Source organism: Gekko japonicus, unplaced genomic scaffold (assembly GCF_001447785.1).
Source record: "Gekko japonicus isolate JY-2015 unplaced genomic scaffold, Gekko_japonicus_V1.1 scaffold543, whole genome shotgun sequence".
In the NCBI taxonomy this organism is placed as follows: domain Eukaryota; kingdom Metazoa; phylum Chordata; class Lepidosauria; order Squamata; family Gekkonidae; genus Gekko; species Gekko japonicus.
The window spans coordinates 717,338-741,246 of record NW_015160225.1 but is presented as its reverse complement, the minus strand read 5'-3'; the positions used below and the strand labels follow the sequence as shown (position 1 = coordinate 741,246).

The 23,909-nt window shown below is 48.3% G+C and overlaps 1 protein-coding gene across 2 annotated transcripts in view; it reads right to left on the bottom strand.

Annotated features, from left to right (window-relative positions):
* Positions 1-705: 705 nt before the first annotated feature.
* The window catches only part of KCNMB2 (potassium channel subfamily M regulatory beta subunit 2), a 49,923-nt gene continuing 26,719 nt past the window's right edge, over positions 706-23,909 (bottom strand). For both annotated transcript variants that reach the window (XM_015411823.1, XM_015411831.1), the window contains exons 3-4: positions 16,172-16,367; positions 706-990 (exon numbers count right to left, since the gene is read on the bottom strand). In XM_015411823.1, the coding sequence (XP_015267309.1) occupies positions 706-990; positions 16,172-16,367 (481 nt within the window). The remainder of the gene's footprint in view (positions 991-16,171; positions 16,368-23,909) is intronic.

Sequence of the window (23,909 nt, the reverse complement as noted above, 5' to 3'; positions counted from 1 at the left end):
CCCAGTGAAACAACTGGGAGTTGCAACTAAGTTGTTCTACTGACTTCAATGGGATTTAAGCGGGACCCATATTCTCTGGATTAGGGCCTAAGATTGCAGTAATGAACATTTGCAAACTCGTGTGCTTGCCCTTTGACCTCAGTTAGGAGGGCATTTGGAGCTCCCACACCCGTAAAAGAGTTCTGGATCTTGGGGTACGCTTCCATCTCAGTTCCACTTCCGCCAGTTTAGTAGATCCTTTTTTCAACCCCCCTCTCAACCCCAGTACCGGTAGCCGAAGTGGAACAGAAAGGGTTCACGCAAATATGTGCGGCGACATAATACATCCCTCAAGAATGGATTTGCACTGAAATGCCGGTGCATTCATTGACAAAGCTTGGCAAATGGTCACACGGAGCCCTATTTTGGCTGTAGGGGGAAAAAAAACAAAGAGAAGAAAAACGAGAAAGAAAGGCGCACTAAATTGCAGCATAAAATCAAGGTCGTACAGACGGCCAACGCAAACGGTGGTTCCTCCTGTCATCCTCTGCATAATCATAGCATCACGTTTGCATATGGAACAGCCTTTTTCGTTATTGCTCTACTTCATAAAAATATAAGGAACTTAGAACAGACGTACACATTACAAACTTAAGGTTCTTTGGTGAAGAATGAAAAAAACAGTATTTTCGCAGTACATAGATCCCGGAAGCAGACTTTCTGCTTCTATCTGCTGATCCGCTGGATCCTCTCGCAGAGGAGGGACAAGTACTGGGTCAGTTTGACCATGGCAACGATAACGAGTCCTCCCACCATCATACACGATGGCCAAAAGAGTGAGTGGAACAGAACGTTGGAACTGTAAAGTTTGGTTAGCAGCACATTCTTCTGGACCCCGTCTGGGTCGTAAAAACACGAAAAGTGCTGGTACTTCTTGAAGTTTTCCATGACGACATTCACAAGAGACAGAGACTCCTCAAAGTTCTTGCCGCATCTGGGTATGTAGGAGCACTGTTGAGGAAGAAAGAACAGGGAAGAGATGGTGTGTCTCTAGCCAAACAAAATATCCCAAACGTTTTCACTATTAACCCAAACCATCATGACCATGACCGATTCCGCACAAGCAGCTGTGCCGCCCTCACTTTTCTGTTTCCCCCGCTTGCATCGGTCAATTTCACACTGTTCGCTGTGCAGCGGAATTTTGACCCACAGCTCCCCCCCGATTCCCCCTGTGTCTTCTTGATCCTTGTTTTTTGAGATCGAGAAGACGCGGGGGAAATCAGGGGGAGCTGTGGGTCAAAATGCGGCCACACAGCAAATAGCGTGAAATTGACCAATGCGAGGGGTGGCACAGCTTCTTGTGGGGAATCATTCCATGTTTCCCAGGCTAGTAGACATGTGAAGGTTCTCCTCTAGTACTCTCATAAAAGCACAATTCCCAGAAATCCTGGCGAGAGGACATACTGTTGAAATGGGTTTTAAACTATCGGCTGTCTGCATTCTCATTTTCCTGGCTTGTGAATTCCTATTGCTTTGGTTTCCCCCGTTCTTCTGCATGTCTTTTGCTCCCTCTGGTGGCCGATTTGATATCACATAGGTTTATGTCCACCATATCTCCCTGAAGATTTAAACTGCAGGTTTTTATGCCAGACATAAACATATGTAATATGGAATCGAACACTAGAGGGAGCAAAACACAATAACTTACAAGCAAGGAAAATGAGAATGTGGAAAGGTACTATGAATACTTCTGATTTTTGCCTCCCTTGATATATTTTCCCATTGGGAAGATGCAGCAGCTCTATTTGGGGAGGTTTTTTGGGGGGGGGGAGGTAGAGATCTCTTGTACATCTTTGTGTCTAAAATGCTTTCCCGAGAATATTTTTACAGACTTAAAAAAAAAAGACTTTTTAGCCAATGCAGGTTTTATACTTGAATTAAGGAAGGGAGAAAAGCAGAAGCCGATTTTAAGTGTCATTTTAAAAAGTGCCTTTATTTAAAATGCCTGTGGGAGATTCCAAACATCAACACTGTTGATGCCCATGATTGCTAGTTAGGTAGGATTATACGATTATAGGCTTGATCCATAAAACAACCTTGGCTTCTGTTAAAGTGAAAAGGGGAAGGGGGGGGAAGAGGAGGGCAGCGGCTTAGTGCTAGAAGCATGCTTTGTATTGCTAAAGCCTTCGGAGTCCTGGGCATTGCTGAAATTTTCAATTAAAATGCATCTCAGACAGTAAGGCCAAAGACTAGGGTTGCCGATAGCTCTCAACCGGCAAGGGTGTGTATGCAGGGAAGGGGGGAAACGATTTGCCACTGTCATGCCATCACTTCTGGCAAAGACATCAATTCGACACTCTAGGATTTGGGGCAGAACTCTAGGGTAAAACCACAGAGCTCTACCCAAGTCCTAGAGCATCCTACGGACACTGCACTGGCAGCGTGATGTCACTTCCAGGTATTCGCTGGAAGTGATGGCACGCTGCTGGTGCGGTGCCATGAAAAATCAGATTAACAGGACTTTGCTGTCTCTAATCATTGCTGAAAATCAAAGCACCTTCCTCCTGCATCTCTTCGGCAAGTAAGGATGGTGTGACCCATGAGGCAGAAAGGCCGTTCCGGATTCATGTTGACCTTTAGAGGGTTGCTAGTCCTGACCTTCAGGGATGGGAGTGCAGCTTTCTCCACAGTGCTGTCAGCAACATCACTGGCTGAACCAGCTGGAGGTAGGAGGGAAATGACAACCCGGACAGGCTGGGGGTGGTGGTGGTCCGTGCTTTGATTGCTCCAGGAGGCTGCCTCCGTAGCAGCCCGTGAAAGGGACGTCAAGCCTAACAGCAGGAGGTGCCCATCAGCTGCTCTTCCAATAACGGATTACATTTTCTGTTTGCCTCGCTACCAGTAAAAGAATCATCCCGCACTGTTCTGTGAAATGCGTTTTCATGCTGTAGTTTTTGCACTGAAACTCCTGCTACTGAAGGGATGCTACTATAACATCCCTTCTTCCTGAGTGGCAGGCATCGTATGAAAAGCTGCAGACCACATGGGAAGAGCCCACACTAGGGACACCTGTTGGGCTGCCACTACTACTGGAGGTGGGAAGGATTAGAGCAGGGGTGGCCAAACTGTGGCTCGGGAGCGGCATGTGGCTCTTTCACACATATTGTGCGGCTCCCAGCAGGCTCCCCATCTATTTGTCCTTCCTTCCTTCCTTCCTTCCTTCCTTCCTTCCTTCCTTCCTTCCTTCCGTCCTTCCGTCCTTCCGTCCTTCCTCCCTCCCTCCATCCCTCCCTCCCTCCCCCCATCTATTTGCTTTCTTTGTTTCTCTCTCTCTCTCTCTTTCCACCTCTCTCTTTCTCTCTCTCTTAGACAAACAAATATCACCAGCAAGCAAGTAAATATCATTGGACAAATAAATATTATCAACCCCTTTTACCCTTTTGTTTTTATTTTTGGCAGTTTCATTCAAAGTGAATAAAAAGAAAATTCGCATATTTCCCCAATAAAAAACGTGTGTGTCATATTTGTTCATGTCTCGCGGCTCTCAAACATCTGATGCTTGTTCTATGTGGCTCTTATGTTGAAGTCCGGCCACCCCTGGGTTAGAGTGTGCCACCCTCCTGCTAATGAAGTGGAGAGAGCTGGGAGAAACATGTCGGTCCATCTAGCTCAGTGGGGTTGTCTCTTCTGGCTAGTAGCAGTCCTTTGGGGGTCTTGGGGAGAGAAAGGTCATTCCCAACACCTGTGGGCTGAAATTCTTTAACCAGAGGTGCCAAGGATTGAATGTGGCCCCTCTGTAAGTAAATCATATCCACTACCCCGAAGCCCACATGACTCTGGAGTAATAGAAATACAAGGCCCAAACTGTTTCTGGTGGGTTTGAGAGAAGTTCCAAAGTTGCCAATTGTGGCTAGACAAATTCCTGGAGAGTTGGAGGTGGAATCTGGGGAGAGGAGGCAGCTCAGTTTGGTGTAGTGGTTAGGCGCGCGGACTCTAATCTGGGAGAGCCGGGTTTGATTCCCCACTCCTCCACATGTGGCTGCTGGCGTGACCTTGGGTCAGTTATAAGCTCTTTCAGAGCTGTTCTCTCAAGGGAACTTCTCGGGAAAGCTCTCTCAGCCCCACCTACCTCACAGGGTGTCTGTTGTGGGGAGGGGAACTGTAAACTGCTCTGAGACTCCTTTGGGTAGTGAAGGGCGGGGTATAAATCCAATCTCTCCTTCTTCTTTTCAGCACGGATGTGATTCCACAGAGTCCACCCTCCAATCCTGCCATTTCCTCCAGGGGAATTGATCTCTGTAGACTAGAGATCAGTTGTAATTCTGGGAGAACTACAGACCTCACCTGGAGGCTGGCAACCCTAGAGGGATGTGTGTGTTTCTTGGATCTTCTTAGCGAAGTTATGTTACTTGGAAAGGACTAGCACTTTACGGGCTGTTCAGATTTTGGGAACTGCATTTGTCCTTGCTTTAGGAATGGCAGAACGGGAACAGTTCCAAGGGCTTCTGGAGACGGGAAAGAGTAGCAGAAAGTATGCTTTACGGGGGAAGGGTATTTATTTACTTGGTTTCGTAGACTTTTTGTTCGCCATGCCCACTCTGAAATTAAGAGTGCAATAAGAGGCTCAAATAATGTCTAGTGCTAGAGGTCTATTTTCCAGTTTCTGTTTAACAATTGAGGTAATTAAGATAAGATGGAGCAGAGGTCCGTCAGTGGCTATTAGCCACAAGAAATAGACAGAACACTCTGTCTGGGGCAAGGGATGCTCTGTATTCTTGGTGCTGGGGGGGCCCACAGTGGGAGGGCTTCTGATGTCCTGGCCCCGCTGGTGGACCTCCTGATGGCACCTGGTATTTCTGGCCACTGTGTGATACAGAGTGTTGGACTGGATGGGCCATTGGCCTGATCCAACACTGGCTTCTCTTATGTTCTTATAACGGGATCTATAGACCCCTGATTAGGGTGACAGTGAGTTTGAGGAGGGGGAGTCGGTCTAAGGCCGCACCAGGTTGCTTAGCGCAGGCTCAGTCCCCGGCAAGTGACCAGTTGATGCCCCAGGGATCCACCTGGTGGGAACCGCCATCTTGATCCCTGTACATGTGCATACCTTAGCATGGGCCTCGCAATAAAAACGGAGTCTGGATCAAACCGATATCAAAATGGTAGTGAGTCGCGCTGAGTGTCTGAAAGAGAATGTGAAGACGGCTCCTCCGTCAACTGCGCAAAAGCCCATCTCTGGTGGGAGTCAGTCGAAGGGCCTTTAGAGGGTCCCCTAAGGGGTCCCCCTCCCTGATCATCTGGCTTTAACAAATGAGCCAAACAATCAAGACACTGAGCAACGGGCCAGCCCCAGCTATTTCTTTCTTACCCTAAGTGCTGGACAGGAAGACTTCTCCCCCTGCTCCATCATGTACAACAGTCATCAGCAGGGCTATCTTTGGGCAGGAACGCACAGGAATGGAGTTCCGGCTGGCTCCCAAGTTGGCCACGCCCAGCAGGAACTCATTAGCATAACAGGCCACACCCAACAGCAGGAACTCTTTAGGATTGGCTACATTAGGGGTGTGTGGCCTAACATGCAAAGGAGTCCCTGCTACAAAAAAAGGCCCTGGGTTTTGACAACAAACAAGGTAAACAGAATAAGAAGCAAAAGGTGGGTGTGGCTGGATGACCACACTTCTGGTAACATGGGGGTGCGGCCTAATGTGCTAATGAGCTGTGCTGTCACGGGTGTGGCCTAATATGCTAATGAGTTCCTGCTGTTGGGTGTGGCCTATTATGCTAATGAGTTCCTGCTGGGCTTTTTCTACAAAAAGAGCCCTGGCATCAGCACCTCCCTATCTAAACTCTCAGTCTCCCTAAAGGAACACTTCTCCTTTGATGCTTTTACCTGTAATGCAAAAGAAGAAAACTCCCCTCCACAATGTATATACCCCCCCCCCATTTTCAAATTGGCTATCTCCAAAGAGATGGACTTTTCATCACTCCCACATCCCGGTGCGAACGTCTCTCCCTCTCCTCAATCTTAGCAAAATGCAGGGCTCTAGTCGGGGGGGGGAGCTCTCAGGTACGGAGCTCCGGAAGAGAACCTCTAGGGGGCGGGGCGGTCACGTGGTGAAGCCCCGCCCCCTTCTTTACCCCGCCCTCTGCTTCGATCCTCATTCCGTTTGGGAATGAGGATGAAGCAGGAGGGTAAGTAGCCGGGCCTTCTGACACACTTCCGGTGATGTCAGGGGGTGTGGCCTTCTGTCACTTCCGGTGATGTCAGGGGGCGTGGCATATGCAAATAAGTTATGCTAATGAGTTATGCTAATGAGCTCCGGCAGCTCTTTTTCTACAACAAGACCCCTGGCAAAATGCATCAAAAGTTGTCCCTCAGCCTGTCCAATTCGTAGCTGGTTTTGGATCCCGGCCTGTTACCCCAACTGTACGGCTGGCTTTTCCACCCTGTTCTGCTGCGCTTCTCCAGTCTGGTCAGTTTTCCTCTTCAGAGCTGCCTGGTCATGTTTAGGAAGTGGGCTGGTATGTCTTCAGTTTCCCCCTTTTATTTCCTCCCTTAGTAGCAGGTAGTGAGTTAGGGAAAGGGTTTAAACTGTGTTTGGCACTTCATATTTGCATTTATTTCCTTTCTGCAGCACCTCTGATTTTTATTTACCTGATTTAACTTGGTTTCCTTTCTGTTAATTCAATACATTCCTTTTCTTGTTTAAGAAGCTTACTTCTCTTCCTTTTGTTTTGAGTATTGCTCTGTATCTTGACCCCCCCATATACACAGGTTGCGAATTGATACCTGACAATATGTGTGTTTTCTCTTTGCTGCCAGAAGGACACTAGCTAAAGACGGCACATGTTTTGGTGATTTGAGTAGCACTAGCAACATCCAATAGGAGGACAACACAATGACATCACCAGCCTGCAGTGCCCAATAGGAGCTCAATCCACCATCAGCCCTCATTGGGAACCATTAGCCTCTTTGGATACAGAACTCTTCCCCCCCTGAGGCAGGCAAAGAATGGTTCTGGCTCAGAAGCAGATCGGCTTCAGTAATCTGAGTGGGTTGAAAGAGAAGCATCTTTTAATTCTCTTCTGGGTCCAAAAGTCAAGCATAACTGTCAAGGGGCAAGATTTGGGAATCAGTTTACGCAAGAGTATGTCAGGGAGAGAGAAAAATAACGAGCGAGCCAGGAGTCAAAGAAGCATTAACTGTACCTGTATTAGATTAAGAGGAGAGGCCACTGGGAGGGATTAAGTGAGTTTAGAAACGGGCAGATGTTTTCAAGGTTTCGAGAGCCAACGGAGCAGTAGCGGCTAAGAGCCAAGGAAGACAATATATTCGATCAGATATAACGGCTGCTGATGGTTGTTGAAAACCAACAGCAATCTGGGGAGGCTATGAATTTAAGCAGGGGAACAGCGGGGGGGGGGGAAGGTGAGTAAAAGGCCCGTTCCTACGTTCTCCTCCAACTCTTCTGCTCCAAACCAACCCGTCCCAGTTGCTTTCCTTATCGCAGGACAAAAGGTACGGATGGCTGTATTGTGGATGGACAAACAGAAGGAGGGACAGGCCCCCCCCCCGGCCGTTCCTCTGCTTAAACTCATAGCCTCTTAACATTGCCTTTGGTTAAAAGAAGGATCATCAGAGGAAAATGACACATGGCTGTGTGTAAGGTCTAGGGATGTCCTTGGCTCAGTCAGTTTGGCGTAGTGGTTAGAGGCGCGGACTCTAATCTGGGAGAACTGGGTTTGATTCCCCCACTCCTCCACGTGCCGCTGCTGGCGTGACCTTGGCTTACTGACTATTGGAGAGTTTGTTCTATTGTTGATCGGGTGCCCGGCTTTGAATGATTATAATAGGATTGAGTTTTTTCCTGTAATACTGGTCTGAAGGCTTTTATACACTGTGAGTGCTGTGCTAAGGATTTTTCCTCCTACATATATCATTTTAAAGTGTTCTGTACATTATGAGTACTTTATGAAGTAGTGTGAACTTCTTGAGGAAGAGGTATCGAAGAGCTGTGTATCATTTATGGACTTGCACTATTCATGGACCTGTACATTATATGATGTAATTTGGTTTTACTGATACATGTGGTCCTCTGTTATTCTTGTCATATAAATCTACTCTTTTTGCATGACTTTTTGAGCACTTGTGGTCTGCGTTATTTGTACAGTGCTTGCTTGCTTGCTTTCTATGACCTTGGGTCAGTCACAAGTTCTCTCAGAGCTGTTCTGGAAAGAGCAATTCTCAAAAGAGCTCTCTCATCCCAACCTACCTCACAGGGTGTCTGTTGTGTGGAGGGGAAGGGAAAGGAGATTGTAAACCACTTCGAGACGCCTTTGGATAGTGAAGGGCGGGGTATAAATCCAATCTCTTCTTCTCTTCTTCTCATATTAGCCACAAACTTATCTGGTGGCTTTAGGTCAGGGGATACTGACCTCGTTCCACACCCTGCGCTGTGTTGAAACAGCCCCCCAGCCCATAGCTGCTGTGACACATAGTGGCAATTTTTAAAGGGCTAATTTTTACTCTAAAACTGCCTCGGTGGCCATGTGCTGGACCCATGGTCGCTTAGAGTTTGGCTCTAAGTTTGATCCTTTGAGTCTCTTTTGCTAAGCCTTCCTTCAAGGAAGAACGAGTTTCTCTGATGGAGAATGGTTTTTTCCCCCCTAATGGAGAAAACTTCCTCTGATGGAGATGAGTCTTATTTTTCTTGGAGGAAGTTTGTCTCTGTCGGAGGAGGAGGACTTGGAGCAAGACAGCTATTGGATCCAACCCATGGAGGGGAGCCTGACAAAATACGATCTCCCATGATCCCCCACCCCCAGTCTGAAGTGCTGCAGTCCACTCTGCCATTACAGTGTTCTCCTGCATGTGTGAATCAAGCCTACCTCTGCTACAACACTCTGCCTAGCAGGATGGCCACACCTTCTGACATTTTCGGGCTTGAGCTACAGTGGGAAAACCCCACAATTTGGCTGCTCCCCAGCAGCCGTGCAGGCTGTAAAGTGGGTTTGCCCTTTGGAGTTAGTTGTTGTTGTTGTTGTTCAGTCGCACAGTCGAGTCCAACTCTTTGCGACCCCATGGACCAGGTCACGCCAGGCCCTCCTGTCTTCCGCCGTCCTCTGAAGTTAACTCAATTTTATGTTCGTTACATCTATGACACTGTCTAACCATCTCATCCTTTGCTGTCCCCGTCTTCTTTGACCTTCAGTCAGGGCTCTTTTTGTAGAAAAAGCCCAGCAGGAACTCATTAGCATAATAGGCCACACCCAACAGTAGACACTCATTAGCATTTTAGGTCACACCCCTGACAGAGCAGCTCATTAGCATATTAGGTCACACCCCCATGTTACCAGAAGTGTGGTCATCCAGCCACACCCAACTTTTGCTTCTTATTCTGTTTACCTTGTTTGTTGTCAAACCAGGGCTCTTTTTGTAGCAGGAACTCCTTTGCATGTTAGGCCACACACCCCTAATGTAGCCAATCCTAATGAGTTTCTGCTGTTGGGTGTGGCCTATTATGCTAATGAGTTTCTGCTGTTGGGTGTGGCCTATTATGCTAATGAGTTCCTGCTGGGCGTGGCCAACTTGGGAGCCAGCCGGAACTCCGTTCCTGTGCGTTCCTGCCCCAAAATAGCCCTGCCTTCAGTCTTTCCCAGCATCAGGGTCTTCTCCAGGGAGTGCTCCCTTCTCATTTGGTGGCCAAAGTATTTGAGCTTCAGTTTCATTATCTGGCCTTCCAGGGAACAGTCAGGGTTGATTTCTTTTAGGATTGACTGATTTGATCTTCTTGCAGTCCAAGGGACTCTCAAGAGCCTTCTCCAGCACCATAGTTCAAAAGAATCTATTCTTCGGCGCTCGGCCTTCCTTATAGTCCAACTCTCGCAGCCATAGATGACTACTGGGAATACCATTGCTTTGACCACGCGGACTTTTGTTGGCAGGGTGATGTCTCTGCTTTTTATCATGCTGTTTAGGTTCGCCATTGCTTTCCTCCCAAGGAGCAGGTGTCTTTTAATTTCATGGCTGCTGTCACAGGAGCAATCCTTAGCAGGTCTACTCGAAAATAAGTCCCACATTATCCATGTGGCTTTCTTAGGGTTACCAGCCTCCAGGCAGTGGATGGAGACCTCCTGGCGACATAATCTGACCTCCAGGCGACATAATCTCCAGGAATTTCCCAACCCAGAGCTGGCAACCTTAGACTTACCGCCAGGAAAGTGTCCTTAGGACTATGGTCATAATGTAGCTTTTTAAAGGCTGGGGAAATGTGATCTGGAAGACACTGGATCTGCTACTACAACTCAGTAGCAACTGCATGCCTGTTGCGGAATAAACCCCTTTCCCGGAAAGTCCCGAAAAATCACCGTGCCAGCCCTAGCGCCTGCAAGGGGGTAGACCTCCTGCCGTGCCAGCGCAACATCATAAAACAAGCGATTATGCAAGGTCATTATGCCGACGTTCGCAATTATACATCTGCCGGCAATCACTGGGATCTGTGTTCCAGTATCTGATTTTGCCCTATCTCGGGCAATTAAATTCCTGCGCCACTACGACTGTTATCTCCTGAGCGAATGTAGGCAGATAATGAAGAGATACATGTGTGCCTGAACGTCATCAGTGCAAAGACGAGGGACCTCCGGTGCCCCTTTTTGCAAACAAAGATAAACAGCCATCTGGGGAAAGAGCACCACATCACAAGAAGAAGCCGTGACGCGCACGGTTAATGTTGCATCAGCACAGATGCGCTCGCGGCCTGGCAGACTGCGCTGCTCTGTTCCTGCATTCGCAACATTCATTATATTTTCCAGCACAAAAGGAAAACATATTCAAATTGGCACGGCTCTGCTAGGTTTGCTTTGCCTTTGCAATGAGGATGTTTAGTTAGTAGTTCGGTTTGTCGCCAGCATGGGGTTAGGGAGTCTGCCGGCCCATCTGGAGCAGTGATTTCCCCCCCACAAGGTCCCACCCCTGTTAAATAATTTTTAATTTCTTTTTAATGTCTGACATTTCAGCTCATTGGATGCCTCCTTCTCTCCGCCCCCCCCCCCCCAAACTGGGTAATTTCTGCTTGAAGGAAAACAAAAACAAAACCCCGGTAGCAGAGCATACCCTCCCAAAATGACAGCATCCAGGGCTATTTTGGGTCAGGAACGCACAGGAACGGAGTTCCGGCTGGCTCCCAAGTTGGCCACGCCCAGCAGGAACTCATTAGCATAATAGGCCACACCCAACAGCAGAAACTCATTAGGATTGGCTACATTAGGGGTGTGTGGCCTAACATGCAAAGGAGTTCCTGCTACAAAAAAAGCCCTGGGTTTGGACAACAAACAAGGTAAACGGACTGGGCCGCTCGGGTAGGGCGGGATATAAATCCCAAAAATAAATAAATAAAATAATAAATAAATAAATAAACAAACAGAATAAGAAGCAAAAGGTGGGTGTGGCTGGATGAGCACACTTCTGGTAACATGGGGGTGCGGCCTAATGCGCCAATGAGCTGTGCTGTCAGTGGTGTGGCCTAATATGCTAATGGGTTCCTGCTGTTGGGTGTGGTCTGTTATGCTAATGAGTTCCTGCTGGGCTTTTTCTACAAAAAGAGCCCTGACAGCATCCCAAAACCAACCCCATCTAATCTCCTCAATTATGTCCCCCCCAAGATTCAGAAAGCAAGCACTGTACAAATAACGCGCAGACTTGTGGTCTGCGTCATTTGTACAGTGCTTGCGTGCTTCCCCCAAAGGTTCCCCACGGTGGATTTTTCAAGACAACAGTCACTTTCGTCGTTCAACACGCCTGAAAATAGCTAGATTCAAGTACAGGAGCAGCTTAGAGACCAAGATTTTCGGGGTATGTTCCTTTGAGAGTCAAAGCTCCTTTTGTTAGAAAACATCTGAAAATAATTACTCTTCAGTCGCCAAGACCGTAAGCACAGCAAGGCTGTTTAAAGGGGGTCACTTTGGTAAGCAACTTATTTAAGAAAGGCGCTTATTAATAAACGTCTGAACACGATAGAAATGATTCACATTCATATTTCTAAGACTAACAAACTAAAGTACACCAAACTGTTTGGGCTTGGTGAAAGGCCGGTAGACATTTCTGTTGGTGAAAGGCTGGTGGACATTAAAAAGTTGGGTGCTTTTTAATTTGTGATTTTCTACTTTGATATGGGATATCATATTTGATCATGTATAGTTCAGGCTAGCCCGATCTTGTCAGATCTCAGAAGCCAAGAAGGGTTGGCCCTGTTCAGTACTTGGGTGGGAGACCGCCAAGGAAGTCCAGGGTTGCAAAGCTGAGGCAGGCAATGGCAAACCATCTCTGCTCATCTCTTGCTTTGAAAACCCCACAGGGTCACCGTAAACTGGCTGTAAGTTGACAACAACAACATAAACGTTTTAGTATCTTACTAGGCCTAAGTCTCTGGGATGAGGTAGACCAAACACTGGAGTAAACAAGGAATTGTAGCAAGCCATTAATATTCTCTAACACAACTCCCTCTATGGCAGCCACATGGCTGACCCTCCCCCCCCCCCCCCGGTGGCCTGATAGATGTGAATTAGGGCTGCCAAGCCCCCCCGAGGGGTGGAAACCCCCCCGCCCCAGAGGCCCGTTCCCTGACGCTGGAGAATTGGGCCCCGGGGGGAACCCCGCCCCAGCGTGCACGTCACAGGGAAGTGACGTTATGATGCCGGGCATGCTGGGGGCGGGGCCACGGCCATACAAGGGAAAACTCTATGGCACGTGCCAGGATACGCACGGGAGTCCCCCGCCGGCAAGGTAAGTGCCACTTGGCAACCCTAATATGAATGTGGCCTTCCTGCAGGGCCACATAGGGTTTGGGCCCTCCTAGTGGGAGGGGAAAGGATTTGTCTGACTACAACTATTTTTTTGGGCCAACACTAGAGGGTCTTTCAGGGCCAGCTCAAGCTATCGAGCCACTCCAGCACCTTTCTCCCGTGCTGCACCAGCAAGGTCCAATGCAGTCTGAAGAAGGTGCACCTCTGTACACTAGGGTTGCCAGGTCTGTCGGAAACACCAGCACAGGGGGATGGGGGGGGGCACATTCCGGGAGCACGAAGTGACGTCACATGACGTAGGCATGTCGGTGACATCAGGGGCGATGCTATGGTTTTTGGGCAAAACTCTCTGGTAAAATCAGCCTCAGACCATAGAGTTTTGCCCCAAAACCAGAGTGTCGCTCCTTGCCATCACCAACATGCCCATGTTACTTCCAGGTGACGTGGGCAGGTCATATTTATTTCCGGTGATGTCACTGTTTGGGGGGGAGGATTTCCTCCCAACAGCCAGCTGGGCAGCAGCAGGCAGAAGCTTACAAACCAGGGGATCCCCTGCCCGTAACTGGGAAATGGCAACCCTACTGTACACTGTCTTGGGACCTAGGTGGCAGAAGTACCAGTGTAAGAGGCAAAAACCACATCTGTCACCTCTTTCCTTGTCACTGCCCCTTTGGCACCCCACGTGAGCCAGTTTGGTGTCGTGGTTAAGTGTGCGGACTCTAATTGGGGAGAACCGGGTTTGATTCCCCACTCCTCCACTTGCACCTGCTGGATGACCTTGGGCAAGATATAGTTCTGATAAGAGCTGTCCTTGAAAAAAGAGCAGTTTCTGTCAGAGCTCTCTCAGCCCCACTCGCCTCACAGAGTGTCTGTTGTGGGGAGGGGAAGGGAAAGGAGTTTGTAAGCCGCTCTGGGACTCCTTTGGGTAGTGAAGGGCGGGGTATAAATCCAATCTCTTCTCTTCTTTATTTATTTTATTATATTTATACCCCGCCCTCCCCGCGAACAGCTATTCTAAGTTCTGAGTGGCTATTTGGATTGCTTAGGCAGTGAACCAGCCCTGGGATAGCTATTGATCAGCAGAGCCGCTTTTCAGTTCTCCAGTTTACCTCCTTGGGGGTTTACCGAGTTAGTAAATGTATTGTTATGAGTTTGGGTGCCTTTGTTGATTGCGAATGGTAGTTTTGCTCAGGATGGCACTTGGTCAGCGATCAGGAGCTTAACAAAAAAGCTTGATGTTCCATGCGGAACTCTCTCTAGCCTTTGGGATGCCACCACCTTCGGGCTGCAGAAGGGACAATTTGGAGAGAGATTCATGTTTGGTTGGAGTCAGCTGAATGGGAACCAAAGAATCATAGAGTTGGAAGGGGCCATGCAGACCATCTAGTCCAACCCTCCCTGCCCAATGCAGGACCAGCCTAAAGCATCTCTGACAAATATTCGTCCAGCCCCTTTCTTGAAAGTTGTCAGTAAAGGGGAGCTCACCACCTCCCTAGGCAGCTGATTCCACTTTGGAGCAGAGGTCATTTTGGGGGGGATTGCAGTTCCCCCGGGTGAGGTATGGGGGGCGGGGCACATGACGAAGCCCCGCCCCCTGCTTCCGGCCACCCCGCTTCCAGCCCTCATTCAGCCAGGAGGAGGCAGGAGAAGAGGGAGGTTAAGTTGCTTCCTCCCTGCCTCTCCCCACCCCTGCCTGCCTGGGGCCAGGGAGGGCCGTCGCGGGGCTTCCGTGCACTCCCGCCGACCTTGCAGGTCCACCGCCGGGCCCCTCATGGGGCTCGGCAATGGAGCTGCAAGGCCGGCGGCGGCGGCCGGGACCGTTGGGGGCAGGGTGTGTGGCCTTATGACACACTTCCGGTGATGTCAGGGGGTGTGGCCTTATGGCACACTTCTGGTGATGTCAGGGGGTGTGGCATATGCTAATGAGTTATGCTAATGAGTTCCCCTAGCTCTTTTTCTACGAAACGACCCCTGCTTTGGAGATGCAGTAAGGATTCGTGCTTATTCATCTTGGGGAGTCTGATGCAGCATTAACCCTTGTGCCTATCTGCTTTAAGGAGCTGCTGGCTTCCAATATGCTCTGCTTGTACTGCTGTTAATAGCCAGATGTTATAAGGACCTCAGAAGGAGGGGAAACAAAGAATATGTAAAGAGACCATTACTGGCATTTCCTATTCTTCAGAGAAAGGTGTGTGTGTGAGCAGAGTGCATTCATATGCCGAGCCATGGAAAGCAAAAACAATACAAATTAAATTCTGCTTCACGGAAATGCAAATTCTGTCCAAAGTCAGATCCTATAAAAGTTACTTATGCCAATGTACTTGCTTCACATTAAGTTGCCTGTTATTTTATTTTAAGCCTGGTACGGGGGTATTTTCAGAATCTTATTTATTGTATCCCAGTGCATGGTTGGAGTCAGTAGCATGTGTATGGGCAGCGACAGGGGACATTAACGGAGGCCATGAAAGAAGGACAGGTTACCGTGCACAGTTTAACCCCCACAGCCGTTAGAGCCTTTCTCAGCTTCTTCCTAGGCATTTTGCAACCACGACGGCTAGAAGCTTGTCTTAAAAAATAAAAGCAGACATGATATTTTACTTCTTTCCAACGAGAGACAGCGTTGTTCAGTGGTTAGAGTGTTAGGCTAGGATCTGGGAGAACAAGGATCGAATCTCCACTTTGCCATGCAAGGGTGCTGGGTGACCTTGGGCCAGTCACACGCTCCTCTCAGCCTTGTTGGGAATATGTGAGTTGTAAGGTCTAAATTCGAGTCATTATAGGGTTAACCTGTCTACCTTGTGTGCTATTGTTTAGCCTGACCTGGAAGGAAATCTGGCACAGAGCCAATGCAATCAAATTCTGTGAAACTGAAGTCTGTTTACAAACATCATTGGTTAATGTAATCCGGTGATTTCCTTCTAGGGGTCAAGAAGAAGAAGAAGAAGAAGAAGAAGAACCTCCATTGTTTGTTGCTGTTGTGAGACCGTGTGGTCGGTCCGTTGTAGCTCTGAAGATGTAGCCTTAGTCTTTGTTATTTTGTGGGTTTCCTGTGTACCCTACCCTTGGAAATAAAGCTTTTTAAACAGAAAGTAATGCCTCTTCTCCAGTGAAGCAAAGATCCATTGCAAACCTCTAAATATCTAAGTATTTTTGCCTATTTTTCAAACAAGCCTAACCTACCTCACAGGGTTGTTGTGAGGATAAAATGGAGGAGAGGAGAATGATGAGAGTCATCTTGAGTCCCCACTGAGGAGAAATGAAGTAAATAAATAGTAAGTTCTACGTGCACTTTCGGAATACCCGTGTGAGCGGCTCTGCTTTGAAAAAGAGAACACAAAAACTATCCCACTGCCAAAGCGGACTTCCAACGGAATTCGTCCCATGGTCTTACCTCAGAATTAATTTTCATTGTCTCCTCTGTGTGGTATAGTAGATACTTCTGTCCCAAAGTCGTTACATTGACGTACACTTGCAGGCAGGGGTACTGAGAATGCTTCCAGCAGTCCGGACCGCAGTTGAACGAGCAGTTGAAGGTTTCTGTGATGGAGGCATTGAGGAGTGTACATTGTGTCTCTTCTGTCCAAACACTAGTGAGGAAAGAAAGGTTAGACAAAGCACAGTGAGCGGCTTGGATCTCAGTTTTTAGCAGAGAACTCCTCTCCTGACAAATTTTCCAGTCCTAGAGAGAGCCCTGTGGCAGGTGAGACGGGTTCAGGTCCTCCAAATCATCACAGACAATTGGCCTGAACTTTCAAGATAAGCAATAACTTTTGATATCTTCCCATGCTCCCTAATTATGGTGCATTCTGGGGCATTCACAACAGGCCCATAGCCAGGGTTTTCTGGTGGGGCAGCCATTATTTTTCCATCGGCATGAAAAAGGTACGGTGGTCTGTTCTGCCATTCTCCCATCTTGGGTCTGATTGGAAGAAGGGGCAGGGGGAATGACACAACCCCCCACAAGACCTCCCCCCAGCAGGGCTATTTTTGGGCAGGAACGCACAGGCACGGAGTTCCGGCTGTCTCCCAAGTTGGCCACGCCCAGCAGGAACTCATTAGCATAATAGGCCACACCCAACAGCAGGAACTCTTTAGGATTGGCTACAGTAGGGGTGTGTGGCCTAACATGCAAAGGAGTCCCTGCTACAAAAAAAGGCCCTGGGTTTTGACAACAAACAAGGTAAACAGAATAACAAGCAAAAGGTGGGTGTGGCTGGATAGCCACACTTCTGGTAACATGGGGGTGTGGCCTAATGTGCTAATGAGCTGTGCTGGCAGGGGTGTGGCCTAATATGCTAATGAGTTTCTGCTGTTGGGTGTGGCCTATTATGCTAATGAGTTCCTGCTGGGCTTTTTCTACAAAAAGAGCCCTGCCCCCCAGGAAGAAAGTTCAACCAGAGGAAGGAACACAGGGGAGGAAGAATGAAGGAGTGCTCCACCCTGCACTTTGTTTTCCACACACACACCCGGCATGCCTTTAAGGAAATGTTTAAAAATGACTTTAAAAGGTTTTCCTGGAGAAGAGATTGTGGGCTGTCCTTTTAAGAAAGGGGGCAGAGCCTCGAATAGCCCCCCATCGCAGCTACAGGCCAGATTCACAAACACAGGGCTCCTCAGTGCGGCACTCACAGGCTCCATGGTGCCTGCCAACACCTTTTCTGGCACCCACCAATTGTTGTTAGGCCAGGTAGGGCTTTTGCCCAGCAAGGCTTCTGAATGGCTATTGGAGATTTGATTGGCTGTGCAGAGTTTTAAAAATGTTGCTTTGGCAGCAGCTGCCGCCACAGCACAAGGATCTTCACTGGGTGCATTCAGACGGGCCATTTAAGCCGGCATAAACTGCTCCGGTTGGAACTGGAGCAGTTTGATCTGGAAGAGATGCGATCACACTCACCTCCTGACTGTGCAGCACATCGCGATATGCCCATTTACACTACTGACGTGCAGCAGCGTGCGTCGGCTTTTTTTTTTTTACATTTTGCACATGCGCATAGGCAGCCATCCACAGAGTTGAGATCTTCACGCAGGCACAGAACACCCTGTCCCGAAAGGCGTGCCCTGAAGCGAAGACTTCCCTTTAAACTTTTACAGCGAAAAGGGCCTCCGTGAGGTCCCGGAACCGTCTGCAGCCTAAAACTAAGCATCTTTTTTTGTTTTGTTTTACAAACGCCGGGGCGAAGCTTCGCCCAAGCGCACATCAAGGAGGCTAAAAAAAATGGCGGCTGAAAAGCAAAAGCCTCAGGCTTCCGAACGGAAGTGGCTCTACACTGGCGGAGAGTGATCAGACGGGGATAATGCGACTAGGACCAGAGCACTCAGGATACCACCACTTGGGGACCTAGTAGCAGAATACACCGGTTTAAAGGGTGTTTGCAATGGTTAGGGATGGAAGGCAGATGTTGGCTGTGTGATCGCGCGTAAGTACTCCGATTTTAACCGGCTCGTATACCGGCTCAAATGCCCCGTCTGAACGCACCCACTGTGTCTGAAGTAAAACTATGGCAGCCATTTTGTGGCTGGCTCTTTCTTCTGCAGCAGCCATTTTGTGGCTGTGTCAGAATTTCCGCAGGCTCAAAAGGGGTCCCCTGCACAAGCATGTGGGAAACACACTCTTATTTCCACTCTGAGACTAATTATGATTCTGAGGTGTCATATAACCCACCCCCCCCAACAATTTTGAACCCATGATCTGTAAGTCTATCCATTTAGTCTTCTCAAATAACTTTGTGAGCGGCCGAGGTACCTTTAGAAAGCAAAGAGGGAAGAGGAAGGTAATACACGGCATGGAGTGAACCTTTCACCTTGGAAAGAGTCTGTGTACCAGCGACATTCCCCATCTGAAGAGAGACCTCAGTGCACCTGTGACATCAGTAGCCATTGCTACCGATTGTTCACAGAAAATGTGTTTAATTTAGCACCATTTCAAACATTACACATGTCCTACATGGAAATCAGTTCTGTGACGGGAAACCCCCCCCCCCAAATGACACACAGATCTCTTTGAAATCAACGTCAGTGTCAAGCCTAAAAGTTTTCCATGCATTTGTGAGAAATTTCTGTACAGTGCTAGCAGACCTACTGTGGTGCTGTGGTTGGAGTGTCAGACTAAGATCTAGGAGCCTCAGGCTCAAATCCCCACTCCACCATGGAAACTTGCTGGATGTCCTTGGCCCAGCCATTCTCTCTTAGGGTTGCCAGGCCTCCCCTGGCCACCAGTGTGTGTGTGTGTGGGGGGAGTAGGGTTGCCAGATACAGGTTGAGAAACTCCTGGACATTTGGGGGTGGAGCCTGGGGAGAACAGGGACCTCAGTGGGGCACAGTGCCATAGAGTCCACCCTCCAAAGCATCCATTTTCTCCAGGGGAACAGATCTCTGCAGTCTGGAGATGAGCTGTAATTCTGGAGGATCCCCAGGCCCCACTTGGAGGCTGGCATCGCTATCAGCCCAGCCTAAGAAGAAGAAGAAGAAGAAGAGATTGGATTTATACCCCGCCCTTCCCTCAGAGTCTCAGAGCGACTTACAAACTCCTTTCCCTTCCCCTCCCCACAACAGACACCCTGTGAGGAAGGTGGGGCTGAGAGAGCTCTGAGAGAAACTGCTCTTTTCAAGAACACCTCTGCCACCAGAACTATAGCTTGCCCAAGGTCATCCAGCAGCTGCGAGTGGAGAAGTGCGGAATCAAATCTGGTTCTCCCAGATTAGAGTCCGCTCAGTTAACCACTACACCAAACTGGCCCACCTCATAGAGTTGATGTGAGGATAAAATTGAGTAAAGGAGAATGTTATGGTAAGCTACTTGGGCCCCCACTGGGGAGAAAGGTGGGGAACAAATGTCTCAACGAATAAATAGTTTTAGCACCTTAATTCCTCACAGTCTAGATGATGTAGCCTTCTTCGTCCTTCAGCAGTCCATTAGGTTGGCAGACACATACAAGATATACACAACTATATAAGTATTATTCCAGTAGGGTTTCCATAGTCTGTTGTGGGGAAATTCAACAGAAGTCCAGGGGCACCTTAGAGACTAACACAATTTATTCCAGAACAAGGAGGTTCTCCTGGGTGGCTTCCCGAGAGTCGCTGCCAGGGACACATGGATCATCAGACAACTACCCTGTGTGAGGAACTACCACAGTTATAGACTGAAATAACCCCTCCATCAGTGGAATGTTTCTAGGCTCAACCCTGTCCCCCTAGAGCAATCATTGGTTCTCCTGACTTCCTGTGCTAGTACAATTTATTCGGGCAATACAATGTCTACTGTGTCAGTCTCCTGGTCGGTGAATTCTTGGATCTGGACCCCTTGTTCTCAAGCTCTTGGCTCTCAGTGGCTATCTAAGGTCCAGGTCTGAGAGGCCTCCTCTCTGAGAAAAGGTACCAGTGAGATGTTTTGGAAACCCACCGGTAAGGCATGAGCTAGTGCTGTGCCGAATTTTGGGGCAGCTCGATTTTCGTTGCAGAAATTGTCATTTCTTTTCTTTTAAAAGTGGGGAAATGTTTATGAAAAAACACAGACATCTTCCCCTCCTTAATGCATTTGGGATGCCTGCTCAGAGATATGGTTCCCGAAACCTGGTGCTTGGCATGGAGGAAAGAGATACGTGCCCCCTCTGTTGATGCAACTGAGCTGATGCATTCTGGTAATGGGATTCCGATCTGCATGCAGATCTCATTAATTCCTCTGCACTTTGTTACTCTCAATGGGATGAGCAGATGGATGTGCATCTTCTGGAAAGCAATGTGCTGTGGAGGAATGGCATCTGTAGTTCGAGCCAAATGCGAGGAGACATTGGCCCAGTTGCTTTAGCAACGAGAAGACGCTCTCCCTCCCTTAAGAACTGTGTCACAAATGTGGAGCAAAACACACCAAAAAGAGGGGATTTTATTGGTGGGGAGAAATAAATTGGCCCCATTTTTGGCTCCAAAGTAGTTTAAGGTAACAGCTTTCCCCCACTGGACATCTCCTTATCATCTGATAGAGATATTCTGTCTCTAAACAGGACAGGTCTATTTGTCAGTCATTACTGACTGACATTGATAGAGCATGAACTTGTCTGAATCTTATTAAAATCCCCCCTCCAACATTCTACCTCACTGGAGTGTTGTCAGGCTTAATTAATTTCAGGTAACTGTGGTGCTTTGATATCCTTAGATGGAATATCATGTGGGACTGCAACATCACCCGTAATTCCACAGGAATTCTTTGACCTTAACTGTAATTGGCAGGGATGTATGGAGAAGAGAACAGATTTAGAAATGTAAATAGTAGGGGCAACCGACTCAGATTTTCTTCCAAAGGCTTAACCCATTGTTTGCTCTAAATACAAGGCAAAGGATATTCAACCACAGCTCCTGCAGATCACGGTAGCGATTATTGAGATGTTACTTTAATTGCGGGATAGATAGGGATGGAAACTGAACCTCCAACTTGCTACCCAGAAAGGGCTCTCTCTGACATGAGTCTGCTGCTCCTCCTGACTCCCAGTCCTGGCCGCCATGTTTCCTTACACTAAGATCTGTCTGTAATAGAATACGTGAGGCTTCAGCAAGCGGAAAAAACAGTGAATGGCAATGACGTTGGGCCCTGGAGAGCACAGGCTAGCTCGATCTTGTCAGATCTCAGAAGCTAAGCAGGGTTGGCCCTGGCCAGTATTTGGATGGGAGACCTCCAAGGAATACCAAGGTTGGATGCGGAGGCAGGCAGTGGCAAACCATCTTTGAACGTCTCTTGCTTTGAAAACCCTATATGGGGTCACGCTTAAGTCAGCTGTGACTTGATGGTTTAAAAAATGGCATGGGTAGAAGGAATGGTGGGGATTCAGCTAGCAAATGGACAAGGCGTTGAGGTTATCAGAACAGGGCTTAAGAAGGCACGTATGCCTCCATGTAGTGTGTGTGTATGAGTAAGCTCTCATAAGAACATAAGAGACGCCAATGTTGGATCAGGCCAAAGGCCCATCCAGTCCAACACTCTGTGTCACACAGTGGCCAGAAATACCAGGTGCCATCAGGAGGTCCACCAGTGGGGCCAGGACATTAGAAGCCCTCCCACTGTTGACCCCCCCTAGCACCAAGAAGACAGAGCATCACTTGCTCCAGAGCCCCTATCTATACCTTGTGGCTAATAGCCACTGATGGACCTCTGCCCCATTTTCTTATCTAATTCCCTTTTGAAGCCGTCCATGCTTGTAGCCGCCACCACTTCCTGTGGCTGTGAATTCCATGTGTTAATCACTCTTTGGGTGAAGAAGTACTTCCTTTTATCCGTTCTAACCCGACCACTCAGCAATTTCATGGTGTGCCCACGAGTTCTTGTATTGTGAGAAAGGGAGAAAAGTACCTCTTTCTCTACCTGCTCTACCCCATGCATAATCTTATAAACCTCAATCATGTCTCCCCTCAGTCGTCGTTTCTCCAAGCTAAAGAGCCCTAAGCGCTTTAACCTTTTCTCATAGGGAAAGTGTTCCAACCCTTTTATCATTCGAGTTGCCCTTTTCTGCACTTTTTCCAAAGCTATAATATCCTTTTTAAGGTGTGGTGACCAGAATTGCACACAGTATTCCAAATGAGGTCGCACCATTGATTTATATAGGGGCATTATGATATTGGCTGATCTGTTTTCAATACCCCTCCTAATAATCCCCAGCGTAGCACTGGCCTTTTTTATTGCAATCACAAACTGTCTCGACATTTTCAGTGAGTTACCTACTACAACTCCAAGATCTCTCTCTTGATCAGTCTCTGCCAGTTCAGACCCCATCAATGTGTATTTATATTGAGGATTTTTGGCTCCAATGTGCATCACCTTGCACTTGGCCACATTGAACCCCATTTGCCATGTTCACGCCCACTTGCCCTTCCTTGACAGATCCCTTTGGAGTGCCTCACAATCCTCAGTGGTTTTCACCACCCTGAACAACTTCATATTATCCGCAGATTTAGCCACTTCATTGCTTACACCCAACTCCAAATCATTAATGAACAAGTTAAAAAGCATTAGACCAAGCACTGATCCCTGCGGTACCCCACTGCTTACCACCCTCCACTGAGAAAATTGCCCATTTATACTCACTCTCTGTTATCTATTAATTAGCCAGTTTTTGATCCATAAAACTTGTCCTTTTATCCCATGATTTTTGAGCTTACTTAGGAGCTTACTTAGGAGCTTACTTAGGAGCCTACGAAGCCTATGAAGCCCACGGAGTCTTCCTTGTGGAGTTAAGTCCTCAAGTATTTCTGTTCTGCCTTTTGGCAAAGTATGCTGTCAAGTCGCACGTGGCTCATGGCCGCCCCATGACGTCCCACCTCATGGGGTTTTCAAGGCAAGAGTTGAGCAGAAGTGGTTTGCCACCGCCTTCCTCTGCTTAGCAGCCTTGGTCTTGCTCCGCCTTACTCAAGTCCAGGAGCACCTTAGAGAACAACAAGGTTTTCAAGGTATGAGCTTCTGAAAGTCAACGCTCCCTTCGTCAGATACCCATTTCCCCTTAACCGTATTCTCGTGAAGGTTTGGGAGGCCCTGCTGGACAGTGCTTAAAGCTACCTGGGGCCATCAAGGAGGGAGATGGCGTGAGCTGCATCATGTCAGCGTGGCGGTAGAGGAGGTGGCAAGTGTGAGGGGGTGAGGCGGAAGGGGGCCGTGGAAGCCACCGCCTGAGGCCACGGCCTTACCTCGCCTCACGAGAGATCCGGCCCTGGTTCATTTATCTCCAGCCACTGGACCAACTTTGAGCTCTTTTACTGAGAGAGCCGGCACCAGAAGGCTGCTGGGAAAGTTCTGTGCGGGAGCTACAAGAACCATGAGTGAGAATGTCTCACTCCTAGGGAAATCATTACAGAGATCAGCAGGATTTCCACTTGTAAGGTGGACGGTATTACCCCTATGTGAGGAGCGGGAAAATAAAACACCTTCAAGTGCCGCAAAATAGAGTGGTCTTTTTTACAAATCAAACTTCCTTCCCCCCCCCCCCATTTGAAAGTTTATCGCTTCTCCAGGCCGCTGATTATTACTGCGGCTCCCTGCTGAATTAAACCGGGGTTCTGTTCTGTAGTGATAGATGCCCAGAACTGTGTGAACTTGACTATGACATAGATTAGCTGATCAGGATGTTAGCCAAAAGCCCATATTACTG